Genomic DNA, 15,018 nt, shown 5'->3' with positions numbered 1-15,018 from the left:
CTATTACAGTGCCCCATTTAGCTGTTACTCGTCCTTACCTCCTTAATTCTTTGTGATATTGTATGTATAGGAGATGGCATCTCTTGCCTTCTTTCCTTCCTGATCCTGAAATGATGAATAGTCTGCCACCACATATCCTGTTGTTCCTCTTCATAAAGAACTAATGCACGTAGGGGGGGTCCTGTGCCAAGTGCGCCATCTTTTATATTCCCCAAGCTACATTTACAACTATTAGGATTGTTTCTTCCATTCAATAGAGCGGGGTTCTCAACTCCAGTCCTCAAGCCCCCCAGACAGGTCAGGTTTTCAGAATATATCCCAGCTTCAGCACAGGTGGCTCAATCAGTCCCTGCTCCAGCACAGGGGCTCAATCAGTCCCTGCTTCAGTACAAGTGGCTCAATCAGTGGCTCAGTGTTGGACTGAACCACTGAGCCACTTGTGTGGGAGCAGGGATATCCTGAAAACCTGACCTGTTGGAGGCCCTTGAGGACTGGGGTTGGCCACCTCTGCCTTAGTTGATAAGCATTACTCTTAACCTAATGTTAATTTAGGTTATCGTTATGTTAAATAGCTTAACGGAGCTTAGTGCGTCTCGGCCTCCGTATTGGTATTACAGTGGTGTGAAAAAGAAAGTACACCCTCTTTGCATTCTATGGTTGTACATATCAGGACATAATAACAATCATCTGTTCCTTTGCAGGCCTTAAAATTAGGTAAATACAACCTCAGATGAACAACAACAGATGACATATTACACCGTGTCATGATTTATTTAACTAACATAAAGCCAAAATGGAGAAGCCATATGTGAAAAACCAAGTACACCCTTACTGCTTCCATAGGAATTAAGATGCTAAGTAGCAGACAGGTGCTGCTAATCAAATAATTTTGATTAATTGATCATCAGCAAGTGTGACCACCTCTATAAAAGTCGAAGTTTTAACAGTTTGCTGGGCTGGAGCATTCAGGTATATAAAACCATAGAATTCAAAGAGGGTGTACTTTCTTTTTCACATAACTGTAAATGAGTCTTGTTGATTTTGCTTGGGACTTGCAAATTACAGCTCAGCCCCCTTATATCGCTGTGCTTGAGTCCAAAGAATCACATCGCGTTATAAGCGGATCGCATTAGAAATAATGTACAATTGTATGCATTGTACAATAACGTATTTAAGATACCAATAATCGTATTGTAAAGTATGCATAAATTAAAAAATTGGGAGCCACGCTTACATCGCGCTATAAGCGGATCCGCGTTGTAACGAACCGCGTTATAATGGGGTTGAGCTGTAACTGTATTAAGCAACTATTTAATCTTGCAGTGCATTACAGGTCTCCTAGCGGTACAACGGGGCAAGGTAATTTAAAATGACAGTTTGAGCAGTGATTAAATATAATGGTATTTTATGATTTCATATTGTAGTGTTCATATAAAGAAAGACACAGTAATATGCTCCTGTAACTGTCCTGAAGTGTTCCAGTCAGACGTCAAAATAACAAGACTTGACTGGTCTCTTGAAGCTGTCCATTGAATTCAGGATGACCACAAAACAATGTAATCTGAGGGCAGTTCAACAGAGCATCTGGATAATCAGGATAATAGGCTAGGAAAGACATTCATCACCGTAGCACACATCCTTTTGACTTCTGTATTGTTTGTTATTGGACATTATATGTTTGGGGTATAGAACAGATCTATCAGTCGAAGTTATGGGAACAGCTTATATTTAGGGGGCAACCATATGCCACCCCTCCCTGCCCCGCTGTTCTTCAATGTGAACATACAACACAAGCATCTTCTTCTGGGGGGAAAGATTAAAAATGAAAGCATCCCAAATGCCGACTTCATATACTGTAGTACCTGCCCCTGCAGTAATAACGATCAAAGCTATGTTTGGAGGGTGCAGGACTGTGCAATGGGGGCCAGCAGCTGGCAAAAGCTAATAAGGTTTTTGTTATAAATGTATGTTTTGAAGTCAAAGGGTTGTATCATTTTGCTTTTGCGTCAGCTTCTTCACAAATCATTAGTATAGTTTGGAACACTTCTCCATTAAAGTCGCTATTGCCACTCTTCTTTTAGGTTTTTGTTTTTTTTTTACAATGGAGCTGAATTGCATTATATGTATTTTGGAATCCCCCTGTTGGCCAAGATATTGACATTATTTATTATGACTTTCTATTACCGTCTTTGTGAAAACAATATGGATGCTGTATCAACCTCTCGCATGCAAGCCAATAGAAATCTGTGACATCATTGAGACCATGACATTACAGCTTCCTATTGGGTAACACCAGCGACCCTGCTGCAACATTGTTTGCACATAATGAGCTGATAAATATGCATTGCCACAATGGTTAATTCTCTAGATACGTTATGATATTTAGAATAATTATTTAACAGTTGGGTTACCCTTTGCAATTTAGAAGATCAATTTTATAAGTGGTTACATCATTTATTTTTTTGACTATAGGCGGTGAAGAAAACTTTGAGAAGGCTTGTCCATCAAGAACATCAAACGTATGATAAAACAAGTCGGTTGATAGCAGCAGAAACTTTGTTGGCTGCAAGCTCTTCACCAATGGACCTAATCAATATCTTATTGGCTCTGGAATATATGGATACTGAAGCCTCAAAGTTACTGCTTTCCAGATTACTGAACAGTCTGCACTCCAAGCGCGCATCAATGTAATAAGAAAACAAGTTACTGTATCTTTGATATATGTCCTGTTTTCTGCCACATCTAGTGACAGATATTACCTAGATTCAGGACTTGTGCATCTTCTTATTGCAGACTGGTCAACTTAGTTTTCATTTTTCCCTCTAGGAAAGCTGTGAAGGACATTCTGAAAGATATGCGTCTAAATAATTATAGCAAGTTTTCCAGATCCAGCACCTCCACCGCCTTTTCTGGACTTTTAGCTGGTAATAGGTTTAACTTGTTTCCAATATTGTTGTTGATCGATTTTCTTTTTAAATGTATGTATGTATGTCTTTATTTATATAGTGCCATTAATGTACATAGCGCTTCACAGCAGTAATACATGTGACAATCATATTAATAACAAATAATACAAAAACACTTAATGGGAATAAGTGCTTCAGACATAAAAGTAACATTTAGGAAAAGGAGTCCCTTATTATTTCAATGTATTTATTTGTAGTGTAGAAGAAATGCATTGCAGGCCTCTTTGGCAGTGATGCTGGATTTTCTACTTCTTGGGTTCATGCCTTAAAATATGCCGCTGCTTCTTGTCAAAATGTTTCTAAGCTCCGAAGTTCTAAATTAGAGAGCATATGTCTCTTGAAACAGAGGCCCAGTGAAACCTACGTTTATCTAATACAGTACATGCTACGAGAAAGGAATTGGAGTCGTGCTTAGGAACTATTTTAATATGGATTGTAAAAGTGAAGAACACAAGCTGGTTTCTCTTGTTGGCTATGAAGAGAACAGGAGCAAACCGACTTAGCATGTAAAATGGTTAGAGAGAAATACATGGAGTACGATGATGGGAAATTCAATGTTTTACTAAACTGAATGAAAGGCTCATATGAAGTATGCTGTAAAGCTATCCCCCCTTGCTCAGGAACATTTCAGCACCCTTCCCCTAGTAAGGGGGAGACCGCTTCACATTAAGTTGACTAGGCGCCAAAAACCATGTTGGGTCTTACTTGAAATATAGAGCAATGTTAAATACTTTAAGGGTTTCTGCTTTCATGATTTCTATGTAGAAGACTTGGTAGAATTAGGCCATATTGATCTCTATTTCACTTTCTGCTTGTTTCATTACACAAATATAACATTGACTTCAGTGTGTGAGGATATCCCTCTCTGATAAGTATTCATGGCCTGCCAATGTTGCATGTCTATGTTCCAGCCACAAAGGATATGGTGTCCACCTACGGTCTGGACCTTTTGTTCACCGAGTCCGGTCTACTGAAGCGAAGTGTCTCTGATTTCACATTATTCAGCCACGGCCACCACCTCAAGACAATGCAGGTCTGCTATTCCATTCTTAGAGACATATTAGTATGAGTTTGTTTGTCACTCTGGGTACTTCAGCGAGGTTCAGACATTCAGTGAGAGAGAGAAGGGTACAATTGGGGTATGAAAGACACTAAAAATGAGTATTGAGTTTATTTGTCCAATATCCAAATGTGCTTCTCTATTTATAAACTGTCTATAAAAGACATTCATTTGTATTTACATTCTGATTGGATTGTATAGTATTTACATAACTTATTATAGCAGAGGGAAATAATTTTTTTTTATTTGTATACTAAATTCTGCCCCGATTTTTGATACACTGTTACGGAATGTTTCTAACCACAGTGGGTGATCATATTCTTTGGCTTATGTACCTCTTTATTATCTATAAGGTCTCGATAGAAGCACACGGCCTGGAGTCCCTACTGGGAGATGGTGTGGAAGAAGAAGGGGATGATGACACGGAGGCCAGTGTTGGAATGTCAGCAATCTTGTTTGATGTCCAGTTACGTCCAGTTGTATTTTTCAAAGGTTATATGGATTTGGTGTCTAAGGTGTTAGCAAGCAGTGGGGAACCCACCAGTGTGGTCAAAGGAAATGTATTGCTTGTGGACCATCTCCAGGTAAGGTCCTATCTAGGAGTGTCATCAATTAAACTGATTATTTTACAGAGCATTCCGATTTGCTGGAAGATGTGTTGTTTGGAAGATGTAATATATCCTCTGGAAGTATTTCTGCCAGTTGGCTATATATGTTGCTTTGAATCCGTGAAAATAGTTAACTAGCTAAAAAAAACAACCCAGTAAATTACCATTTATTTTAATTGCCCATCCTAGATGAGTCTTATTATGATCAAATCACTTTACAAATTGCTTCTGGAATGACTTTATTTCTTATTTGCTAAATAGAAATAAATTGTATTTTTAAAAGGGTTTTAATCACTTGATATCCCAGTAGGAGAAGAGTAATCTGTTTCTTATCAGTAATGCATGCGTTGGAGGGTTACATTTAAATGATGGTACAGTACCTGGTGAGTCACTGGCATTTCTACTTTGTGCTATATACCACGTAAGAGATCTTAAAATACCATCAATCCGTACTCATCTAGTATATTCCTTACAAAGAAATGAAGGCTTTGCTTCCTATTATCACCCCGAGGTTATTCATTAAACTGAGATAGTGCTGATTGGGGCACTATCACATAGAAGCTCCCATTGGCATTATCACAGCTTAATGAATAACCCCCACTGGTTTTTTGGTTTTGAAAAAGTTTGTCTTGGACATACATGCTCAACATACTTTATTCTTAAACACGCTACCTGGTAGTACAGCCCCCAACATAGCAGGATTATACAATGCAATACAGTAGGGGTGCTCAACTCCAGTCCTCAAGACCCCCCACCCCCCAACAGGTAAGGTTTTTAGGAAATCTCTGCTTCAGCACAGGCTGCTCAATCAGACCCGGCTTCCGCATAGGTGGCTCAATCAGTGGCTCAGTCAAAGCCTGAGCAACTGATTGAGCCACCTGTGCTGAAGCAGGAATATTCTTAAAAACCGGACCTGTTGGGGGGTCTGGAGGACTGGTGGTGAGAACACCTGCAATACAGAGTAGTTCATGGAGAGATTATAGTGTCATGTATGTTTGAATTGGAAGTAATTTCATGAGGATTCTTTCTCCACTCCTTGTCTTACAGTGGTTGCCAATGCAATCTGGCTTGCAAGTCATTATTGAGTACCAGTGTGGGCTTGGATTAGAGATCTTGGCCAACATTGACGTCAACATTTGGGAACAGGAATCCAAAACCAACATCAAAACCAAGTATTATATCAACTGTTTAAAATGTCTTGATACTCAAGATTAGACATGTGGTGTCCCGCGATGTAGAGATGTAATCGTTCTCACTTTTGGTATACAGCAAAATCAATCACAATATGTCTCCTCATGTCACAAAATCATTATGTTCAGTAGCAAATCCATTTTTTTGCAGCAGAGTACAGTTTTTGTCTGTACCAATGTTATTGTTTTGTAACATAGTGTAGGACAGGGGTTTACAACTCCAGTCTTCAAGACCCCCCAACAGGTCAGGTTTTAAAGATATCCCAGCTGCAGCACAGGCTGAGTCTTTGACTCAGTCAAAGACTAAGCCACTGGTTGTGCCGCCTGTGCTGAAGCTGGGATATCCTTAAAACCTGACCTGTTGGGGGGTCTTGAGGACTGGAGTTGAGCACACCTGGTATAGGGTCAACCAGGCAATAGATTTCAGGACCCTCTGGCAGCAACAGACTCGGGTAGAAAATGCTGTTTTTAGGGAATAAAGAATATCCCTATATTCATCAATTCAAATAACCCATTATATTGAATGATGGACGTATTTTTTTATTATTATTACAAGGGTAAGACAGTAGTACCTTTAATTAAAAGTGGTTGCCGAAGCAGTGATACTGTAATTAAATGAGGAAGACAGACAACATGTAGCAACTGCTTTTCTTCTTGCTCTTGACAAATCACAAGAGGGAGCTGTTGGAACATTCTGAGCTTACCTTTCTAAGTCTCCTGTTTTTAATGTACAGATGTAGCCAGACTTATATTCCCTGCCATCGGAAAAGCCACGGGAATTAGACAGCAGAAACCCCCCGCAGTGGAAATTAACACTGCAGGGGGTTCCGATACTGAAGAATGGTCTACCCCCCGCTTTTTCTGCCACAGCTCCAGGATGGGTAGGTCTTGCCACATCTGTATTTTAAGTGATATTGTGTGTCATGGTTCAGCATGCAGTTGAATTGTTAGATTCCAACTTTCACACATTTGATGAGTCTTAAACTAGTAAGCTAAGCAGACTCCTTTCTCTACAAGTTTCTCTGTGTGATGTTTTTACCCTACTAAAACATCTCCTCTATTTCATGCCGAAACTGCATATGTAATTCTAATATTAATATTCAGGAAACAAAATTGGTTTAATTAATTATGTGTAAAGAAGCATGCTAACCATACTCGGTTACAAGTTATACATTTTATAGAGAGGGACGTATATGGGTATATAACCTGTCACAGGGTATAAAAAAATCCTAATTGCTAAAGTCAAATCGCTGAGGAAGAGTCCTGTTTTATTTATACGCCTGTATAAATGCATTGTTATGTTTATTGTGCTTTCATTAGTACACATTTTTATTGTGCGGACTTGATTTCAGATAAATATTCACGGTAGCTTAGTGTTCTGACATCTCAGTGAAACCGTTTTGTAAAAAACGTATACCTAATTAATGTTGTATTCGACAGTTACATTCTTTCCACTTTGGAATAATTGTTGCTGATTTCTTATATACTATGCGTACAAAGTAATGCACAATTCTAGTAGCAGTACTAATTCTTACAGATTATTATACATTTCTATGAACCGATATTAAGCATCTTCATGGTTTTTCCGAGATCTGAAATGTCTCCATCTGATGTACTTTAGCAGAAAATAGAAAAATGGAAGCATGTATACTGATGGAGATATTGTGAGGACACATGCCCTGATTTTAGGGACTTTAGGTGTACACAGCTACTGCACTGTTCCTTTTTAATTGGTCAGTTGGTATTTTCCCAAGGAACATGAATGACTGTTGTGAGTTTCAGAAACGATTGATTATACTCATGTCCATACTGTTGTGTCGGAATATGGCATAGTGTTGTTTTTTGGTAAGAAAGAGCAAATAGTGTTTTATGTCCAAAAAGATTGTTGATAAACCCCATCCTTTACCTAACACAGTTTCAGTGGCACTATAGGCTAGTAGCTGTATTAGCCTTTTCCAGATTACGCATGGTCTTGTAAGCTCATATAACAGCAACTTTCATGTTCTTGTTGGTCTCATAATAAACACTGTAACATGTAATTGTTTCACTGTTGGAAAAGGTTCTTCAGTTGTTGTAAATATATACGTTTTATTTTCATAGGGCTGGCCTTGTCATGGAATTTAGGACAGAAGTGGATACCTCTTTCTTCCAAGCTAATGTGATGGCTCAGGTCGATGCAGAGACCACTTTAAGCTTTGACACAGTAATGAAATTATCAGGAACTCCCTTGCCCATGTGTCTTCAACTGAAGCAGGAAGACCTTCCTTACAGGTAAGGCTAAGGACCCGCTGCGGTCCGCGGCATGCGTGGCCGCGGGCCACCAACCCCTTTCCTCCAGTCTAGATGTCCCCGCTTGCTCCTTTACGACGTGGCTGACTGCGTGCTGTGACGCAAGTTATAAATGTGTAAAATAATCATCTTGGATCTCTATTTTATACGCTGTGCACACACCTCCCAGTGCTAGAGAAGAGTTCAGCTCCATTCAGAGGAATAAGGCTTACATCTTCTACAGCACAGGGAAACTACTTCACAGCATATTAAATACAAAAATTAGAGTTTGATGTGACAGGTCCAGGAGTCCTCATTTTAATATTAATTAATAATAAAAAAATATGAAATAAATGTGGGGCCCTGTTGTACAAGTGATTAAGGGGGATTTACAAAGCTCCGATACAGGTTATTGGCGCCCGATCAGCATTAGCTTTCATTTAACTCAATGCACGTTAATGCCCCCTCGAGCTCCAATATCTTTTTATCCGAGATTTGTGAAACCCGGCGATAGAGTAATAATTTCCACCTACATGTACTTCATTTACATTGAGGCATTTCACAGGGCATAATCCATGCACATGTACCGCTCTGCTCTGTAGTTTTAAAACACTACTCTACTCTTACACAGAGCACTACGGAAATACCAGCTTGTAGACCTAAGTTGTGACCAATTTATGAACTTACAACGGAACTTTTCACTGGGATAAAACAAAGAAGGGCAACAGAGGCCCCTCTGTGAGACGTTTTGGACTAAATGTCTTCCAGCTGCAAAAAGGATGCAAAAAAGCAACACTTTATTGGTAAAGGAAAAGCTGAGGAACTTCAGTATATCTCTTAATGCAAGGTTTCATAAAACTGAATTGTGTTAAATAATTTAAGTAAAGCTAATGATATTGGTGTTTAATCTTAGGCAAATTGTAAATACACCAAACCTTAACTGTGGGTTAAAGATGTGACCAAACCCAGAGATCAGATGAAGTGCAATATTTACAAGCCCTGCACTTTAAGTCTCACAGCTGCTTTATAGATAAATGTTTTATATTATTAATAATAATAAATAAATCTTTATGCAAGGAAAGCCTTGAATTACAGCACACGAATAAGCAATTTTTATCTCCCACATTATTCAACATGATTTCTATGCTGTAATAGCTACCCAAAGTTACATTTACCCAGACAAAATATGACTCGTGTTCTCATTAGATTTGTGATAACACGCAAATTGAAGCCAACCAGCCTTCATTAGTTTCTCTTTGTGTGATGTGATTGAACAGGGCAATGAAACGTTGCTCCTGAAGCAGCAAATACATTGTTCCAGAGATTCTATCTCGGATTTAAAGTTAGATTCCCTTCTAACTAACCCTCCTTTTTTTTTTACAGGATTGAAAGGGTCCTGCAGAGTTGAAACTCACCATTTTCAGCTCTGGGGATCCCCTGGTTCACAATTTACCAGTGAAGTTACTGGTGTTACTTCCCGGTCTTTAAGGGAATGTACATAGTCATCCAATAGGTAGCAGCAGTCTATGATGCTTTTAAGGCTACCTATTGGCTTGAGATTTGGCAGCCATTTTGTTTTTACCAAAAGGGAGATTTAAACCATGCAACTTCATTGGTAAGTATCTCAAGAAGCAGGGTGTCGCCAGAGTCGAAAATAGCTTGTTTAAAGGAGCTTTGTTGGCTTCTAAAAAAAGAAATATATTATCTCCCTCTAGGTGGAAGGAGGGGGTATCCAGAGCTGAACCACATTAATTTCACCCCAGTGATCCCCATGCTCACCGAGACACTTACATTCAAATGTGATGCTGTCTGTTTAATTAAAGGTCACTTCTGTTAAAATGTCCCATGACATGCAGGCCAATAGGAAGCCACAAGGGATGACGTTGCAGCTTCCTATTGACCCACAGGAGATGGGACCTTTAAAAAGACATTTTCTGTGCCCAGCAGGAGCTGCTACCAGCGGCCCCTTCAGATGTAAGTATCTCAAGGAGCAGAGGAGCAATGTGATTCAGCTCAGTGACCCCCTGCTCCAAATCTAGTCAAACAAAAAGAACTCCAAGAGGTAAAGCCACTTTAAGCTCCAGACGAAGCTCCCTAGTTCTCATCCTGTAAAGAAAAAGAAAAGAGAAATAAATAGAGTGTGTTAAAATATTGCTGTTTTAATCTATATAAATGTAATATGTATCAGTGCAAGTTGTACTGAACTGTTTTCAAGAAGTTCACAGCTTATATTGGAGTTCTTAGTACTGTCTGTTCCAATTATTGTACTGTCCAGATGTCCAGATTCTCATCAAACACTACTATATATGCTGCCTAGGTGGGGTACCTTCCCAAAATATACTTCTTATCAGGTGATGTCCATGTATGCAGACGTTGTTGAAGATTGTATTTTCCGCAAAAACGACTTCAAATGACACTATAGAACAGTTCCCCTGCAGTTGGAACAATTAAGAAATTATCAAACTGAACTCCTGCTAATATTCTTTAGTTTCTTTGTCTGCTTAGCAATAGGAAGTTTCTCCTTAGACCGGAGGGATGATCATATGAAATAGAACATAAACACAGATATAGGGGCTTATGCACCAAGCGCCGATAAGCCACTTATCAAGCCCTTTTCACCAAAAAGGCCTACTGCGATTCAGTAAGCCCTGATATGTCGCTGATAAAAGCCCCTTTCTGCATTTTTTTCCCCAGAGAACAATAATTCACCAAACAAGGGTGATAAGCCACTTATCATCAGGTTTTCAAACTCGCGCAATTCTAGTAGCCTCAATTAGCTTATCGGGGCTAATCGTGGCACTAGAATGGAGATTTCCTCTCAAAATCCTGCCGCCAGGAAAAGTTGCCAGGAAGGTGGTGAGAAGCTGCCGAGAAGTGGTGAGAGAGGGACTTAGAAAAAAAATGCATTTTCATGCATCAGATTGATGCCGGGGGTCTCCAGAGCCAATACCCATTAATATCAGCACTGGAGACCCCCGGCATGAATCCCATGCAATAAAAATGCATTTACAGGCAACTTCATTACCTAACCGCTAAGGCAATGAAGGGGTTACGGAACAACAGCAACTTTATTGGGACAGAGGGGGTGAGTGAAGGAGGTAGTTGGCCCATTACTTATTCCCTCTGCCCCCAATAAACATTACAATATGTACTAACCCCCAATACACAACCCACCCACCCCCTGTGCCCCAAACATAAAAACATTTTTTTAGACACAGGATTGATACCAGAGGCCGACGGGGGTCCCCATCCATCCAGATATGGATAATAGCTAATTTGCCCATTATAAAATCAAACATTAGCCAGCCAGCATAAATAAAGTAAATAAAACTTTCAACTTACCCCTGCCATCATGAAGGGCATCCTCATCAGCATTCTGCAGGTCCATGTCCTCCGTTGCCAGAAAGAATACAATAAATAATATAATCTAATGGTCCCTAACCCCTTAATCAGTGTAGCTGTTAATAACCGCTATAGTTATTAAGGGGTTAACCCCCGTCGCAGCGCAACCCACCCGTGAGGCCAAACCACCCATCCCGGACCCACTATACCCATTGATTTGGACAGTGGTATATCATACCCATATAATATGGGCATGATAGGCCACTATATCACTCAATGGTCAACCTAATAAAAAAAATTAAGGCCAAAAATACACAATAATCACAGAAGCACCTAAACCCCCAACAATAAAAGAACTAAATGACCTAATAGAACACATCACAAATAATTATCTATCACTAAAATAGCAAAATTATTACAATTATGTGATTCCAAAACAATACAATGAAATAAACCACTATCCAAGCAAACTATTAAACAAATAAAACCACTAGCCAACAACATTATTTCTTTCTTTTCTTTAATCTTCTATCTTCATCTGTCAATCCAAAACCCAATGGTAAATCCAGAACAGGATGTTCTCTCATCGTCTTCTTCCTGTTAAATGAGACGTACAGGCCTTATACAGTATATGGCCTGTGACGTCACATTTTCAGGTCAGATGGTAGAGCTCCAATCTGATTGGACGCTGTATCATGTGCTCGTCTCCTTTTTTTTTTGTTATGGATGTGACGTCATCTCCACGGGAGGTACATCACATCCTTAAAACCACATGGCTATATCAGATGGTATTACAAGCAATGGGTTTGAAGACAATCCCATTGATTGCTGTACCATGTGATAGGTTACATTAGTTCAAAAGGATGAGACCCCCTGCTACAATACACTAGTATTAAAAACTTTTGATCTATGTCAACATTTGCTCAGGGAGAGGCGGATCTCTCTCTGCAGCAGAAAAATCGCCGGGGAAACCCTTTTAAGAGTGGCGATCATCACGTTGCTGGCTACTTGACAGTTTTGCCAATGTTGCTATCACAGGTATTCGGGACTTTCTGCATACCGTGATAGTAACACTGTCAAAACTGGCGATTTAAACAGCCCGATTTTTTTTTTTTGGCGCTTAGTGCATAGGCCCCATAGTGTAATACCTCTGGGGATAGAAATATGTTGCAAATGGGGACACTAGTAGCCCAGAGCAAAGGGAGGTACATCAATGAATAGTCTAACGGGTGTGACACTAGGGTCTTATAGTGGGGAACCTCAATGGTAGACCAACTCAGACTGCAATGAAGGCAATTTAAAAAAAAAATACTATAGATAAAACAAAAATCCAATATCAAAAAACCTGCTTGACATCACGACGACTGGTTAAAATTAGAATCCTAGTCACGGCAATATGCTAGGTCATAAGCAGGTAAGCAGGGCATGGCTGTGTTGGTGCTGGATCCCGACTGGTCAGCCTAGTATATTGCAGAAGCGCTGCTCCATGGGCATGCTTCTCCTCGCCGGTCGCGTGTGTGGTCCGGCATCTCCGGATGCTGTCACAGATTGCTCAAGCTGCAGATGGGGAACCTCCGGATCTCTCCTGCATTTACCCTTCACCCTATGCGTTTCACGACTATGCGTCGCTTCCTCAGGGGTTTTGGATATCCAAAACGCCAACATATTCCACAGCGAAGAACAACATCGGGGGGAGGGGGGACATTGTATGACAAAAGAGTACATATATGTTAAGACAAACTGAGACAATAGGAAAGAGGTCCCTGCACGAATGAGCAATTAGACATTGGCTTCTGAGTAGGACATTCAATATTCTTCATTAACAGAGGTGTGCAACTCCCGTCCTCAAGGGCCACCAACAGGTCAGGTTTTCAGGATATCCCTGCTTCAGCACAGGCAGCTAAATCAGTGGTTCAGTCTATGACTAAGCCACTGATTGAGCGACCTGTGCTGAAGCAGGGATATCCTGAAAACCTGACCTGTTGGTGGCCCTCGAGGACTCGAGTTGGCCGTCCCTGTTCAATAATGTGCTGTAGATACCCTTACCAGCAGAGGCTTTAATAAGAGAGGTACTTATTCATTGATTAATAGTGCTGTCACTTATGTTATTATTTCTTCTATTCTCTCTGTCCAGGGAAACATACATCCTCACGGAATCATTTCCAGAGAAGAATATCACACACACAGTACGGAGAGGAAGGAAAGACACTCTTTGGGGGAGAGATTTCCCCCTGCATAGTGCTAACTCGGAGATGTGTAAGAGCTTACTGGCTGAAAATGAACAATAGAAGTAGTTTAATATCACCTAATAGAGCGGTCTTCAAGTTATTCATCATTCGTGCCCTTCTTTCTTTGCCTTACTGATAACACCAGAGCTAACTGTGGATTGAACTCTTCAGTCGTTCACTGTATGTTGATTTTGGCATTTGAAGAATAGTTTTCCCACTGAGTCATTAAAGCCGGTTCTGAAAAGCTATTGGTTTTAGTATTTCCATTCTTAAAGAACAGACGACTGATGCAGCATATAAAGTATGCCTGTGTGTGAGAAGCTGTCAAGGAGAATTGACAGCCGCACAGAAGTACGTGGAGACACAGCAATCAGAATCCATTTACAATAAACCCTGAACTGATTCCCCATGAAACATTAACCCTTTAATGGCGTACGTGCTGTCATTTGAAATGTTATTGTCTCGGATGTCCCTTTTGTTACCTGTTATCAGAAGTGATTGTTATACCGTGACTGCATCATCTATCCATGAACCTAGGTCCTCAAGGGCCACCAGCAGGTCAGGTTTTTCAGGATATCCCTGCTTCAGCACAGGTGGCATAATGCTGAAGCAGAGATATCCTGAAAACCTGACCTGTTGGTGGCCCTTGAGGACTGGATTTGCCACCCCCCCCCCTGACCTAAAGTCATTACAAGGTAGATATTTGGCAAGAACTTTGCCATGTTTTATGTCATTTTTTGAAACCCATTGAGTTGATCATGATCAAAGAATGGACGGAGTCTCTGTACCAAATGTGTTCACACTTTCTATAAATTGCTGACGAGAATTATAGCACAGAATATCTTTATGTTTTTATCAATTGAAATAAAGCTGCTGGAGGTGGAGACACGAACGCACATGATTTTACAGAACACATGGAACACATGGAACACATGAGTTGACGTGCTAGGAACCTCTGTTATGTTCCACTTTGCACTGGAATGTCCTACATACAACTACAAAATATAAGTAGGCTGAGCTATGATTGAGACAGGATTTCACAGGCGACGAGGTTGAGGTGCTTAGAGAGGCCGTTGGGCGTGAGAATCCATACGCGAAATGTAAAAGTTCTGCACCTTGCATACAAAAATAAAATGATTTCTTCAATTTCTTTCTGTTGACATAAAAATGTTTGATATTGACTCATGCATCGAAAATAATATCTTGGCTTTCTCACGCTGTCTGATCCTACCTTGAATTTGAAATTGTACCATTGTGATGTCATATGTTTCAGCCGATAAGAGTACTATAGTCCTGGACATTGACGGGTAAATAATGAAAAAAACAAGCTAACTAGATTCTAAACAGGAATGTATA

General features: G+C 40.1%; 1 protein-coding gene across 1 annotated transcript in view; it reads left to right on the top strand.

Annotated features, from left to right (window-relative positions):
- LOC142501145 (microsomal triglyceride transfer protein-like) overlaps nucleotides 1-14,843 on the top strand; it is a 44,621-nt gene extending 29,778 nt beyond the window's left edge. Inside the window, exons 12-18 of the mRNA XM_075610580.1 lie at nucleotides 2,473-2,687; nucleotides 2,827-2,924; nucleotides 3,878-3,999; nucleotides 4,380-4,610; nucleotides 5,682-5,806; nucleotides 7,925-8,095; nucleotides 13,569-14,843. Of these exons, the coding sequence (XP_075466695.1) occupies nucleotides 2,473-2,687; nucleotides 2,827-2,924; nucleotides 3,878-3,999; nucleotides 4,380-4,610; nucleotides 5,682-5,806; nucleotides 7,925-8,095; nucleotides 13,569-13,722 (1,116 nt within the window). The 3' untranslated portion in view covers nucleotides 13,723-14,843. The remainder of the gene's footprint in view (nucleotides 1-2,472; nucleotides 2,688-2,826; nucleotides 2,925-3,877; nucleotides 4,000-4,379; nucleotides 4,611-5,681; nucleotides 5,807-7,924; nucleotides 8,096-13,568) is intronic.
- The last annotated feature ends 175 nt before the right edge of the window (nucleotides 14,844-15,018 follow it).

Source organism: Ascaphus truei, chromosome 8, assembly GCF_040206685.1.
Source record: "Ascaphus truei isolate aAscTru1 chromosome 8, aAscTru1.hap1, whole genome shotgun sequence".
NCBI classification, from domain to species: Eukaryota; Metazoa; Chordata; class Amphibia; order Anura; family Ascaphidae; genus Ascaphus; species Ascaphus truei.
Note: the sequence above shows the minus strand (reverse complement) of the source record. Positions and strands in the feature narration are given on the sequence as shown.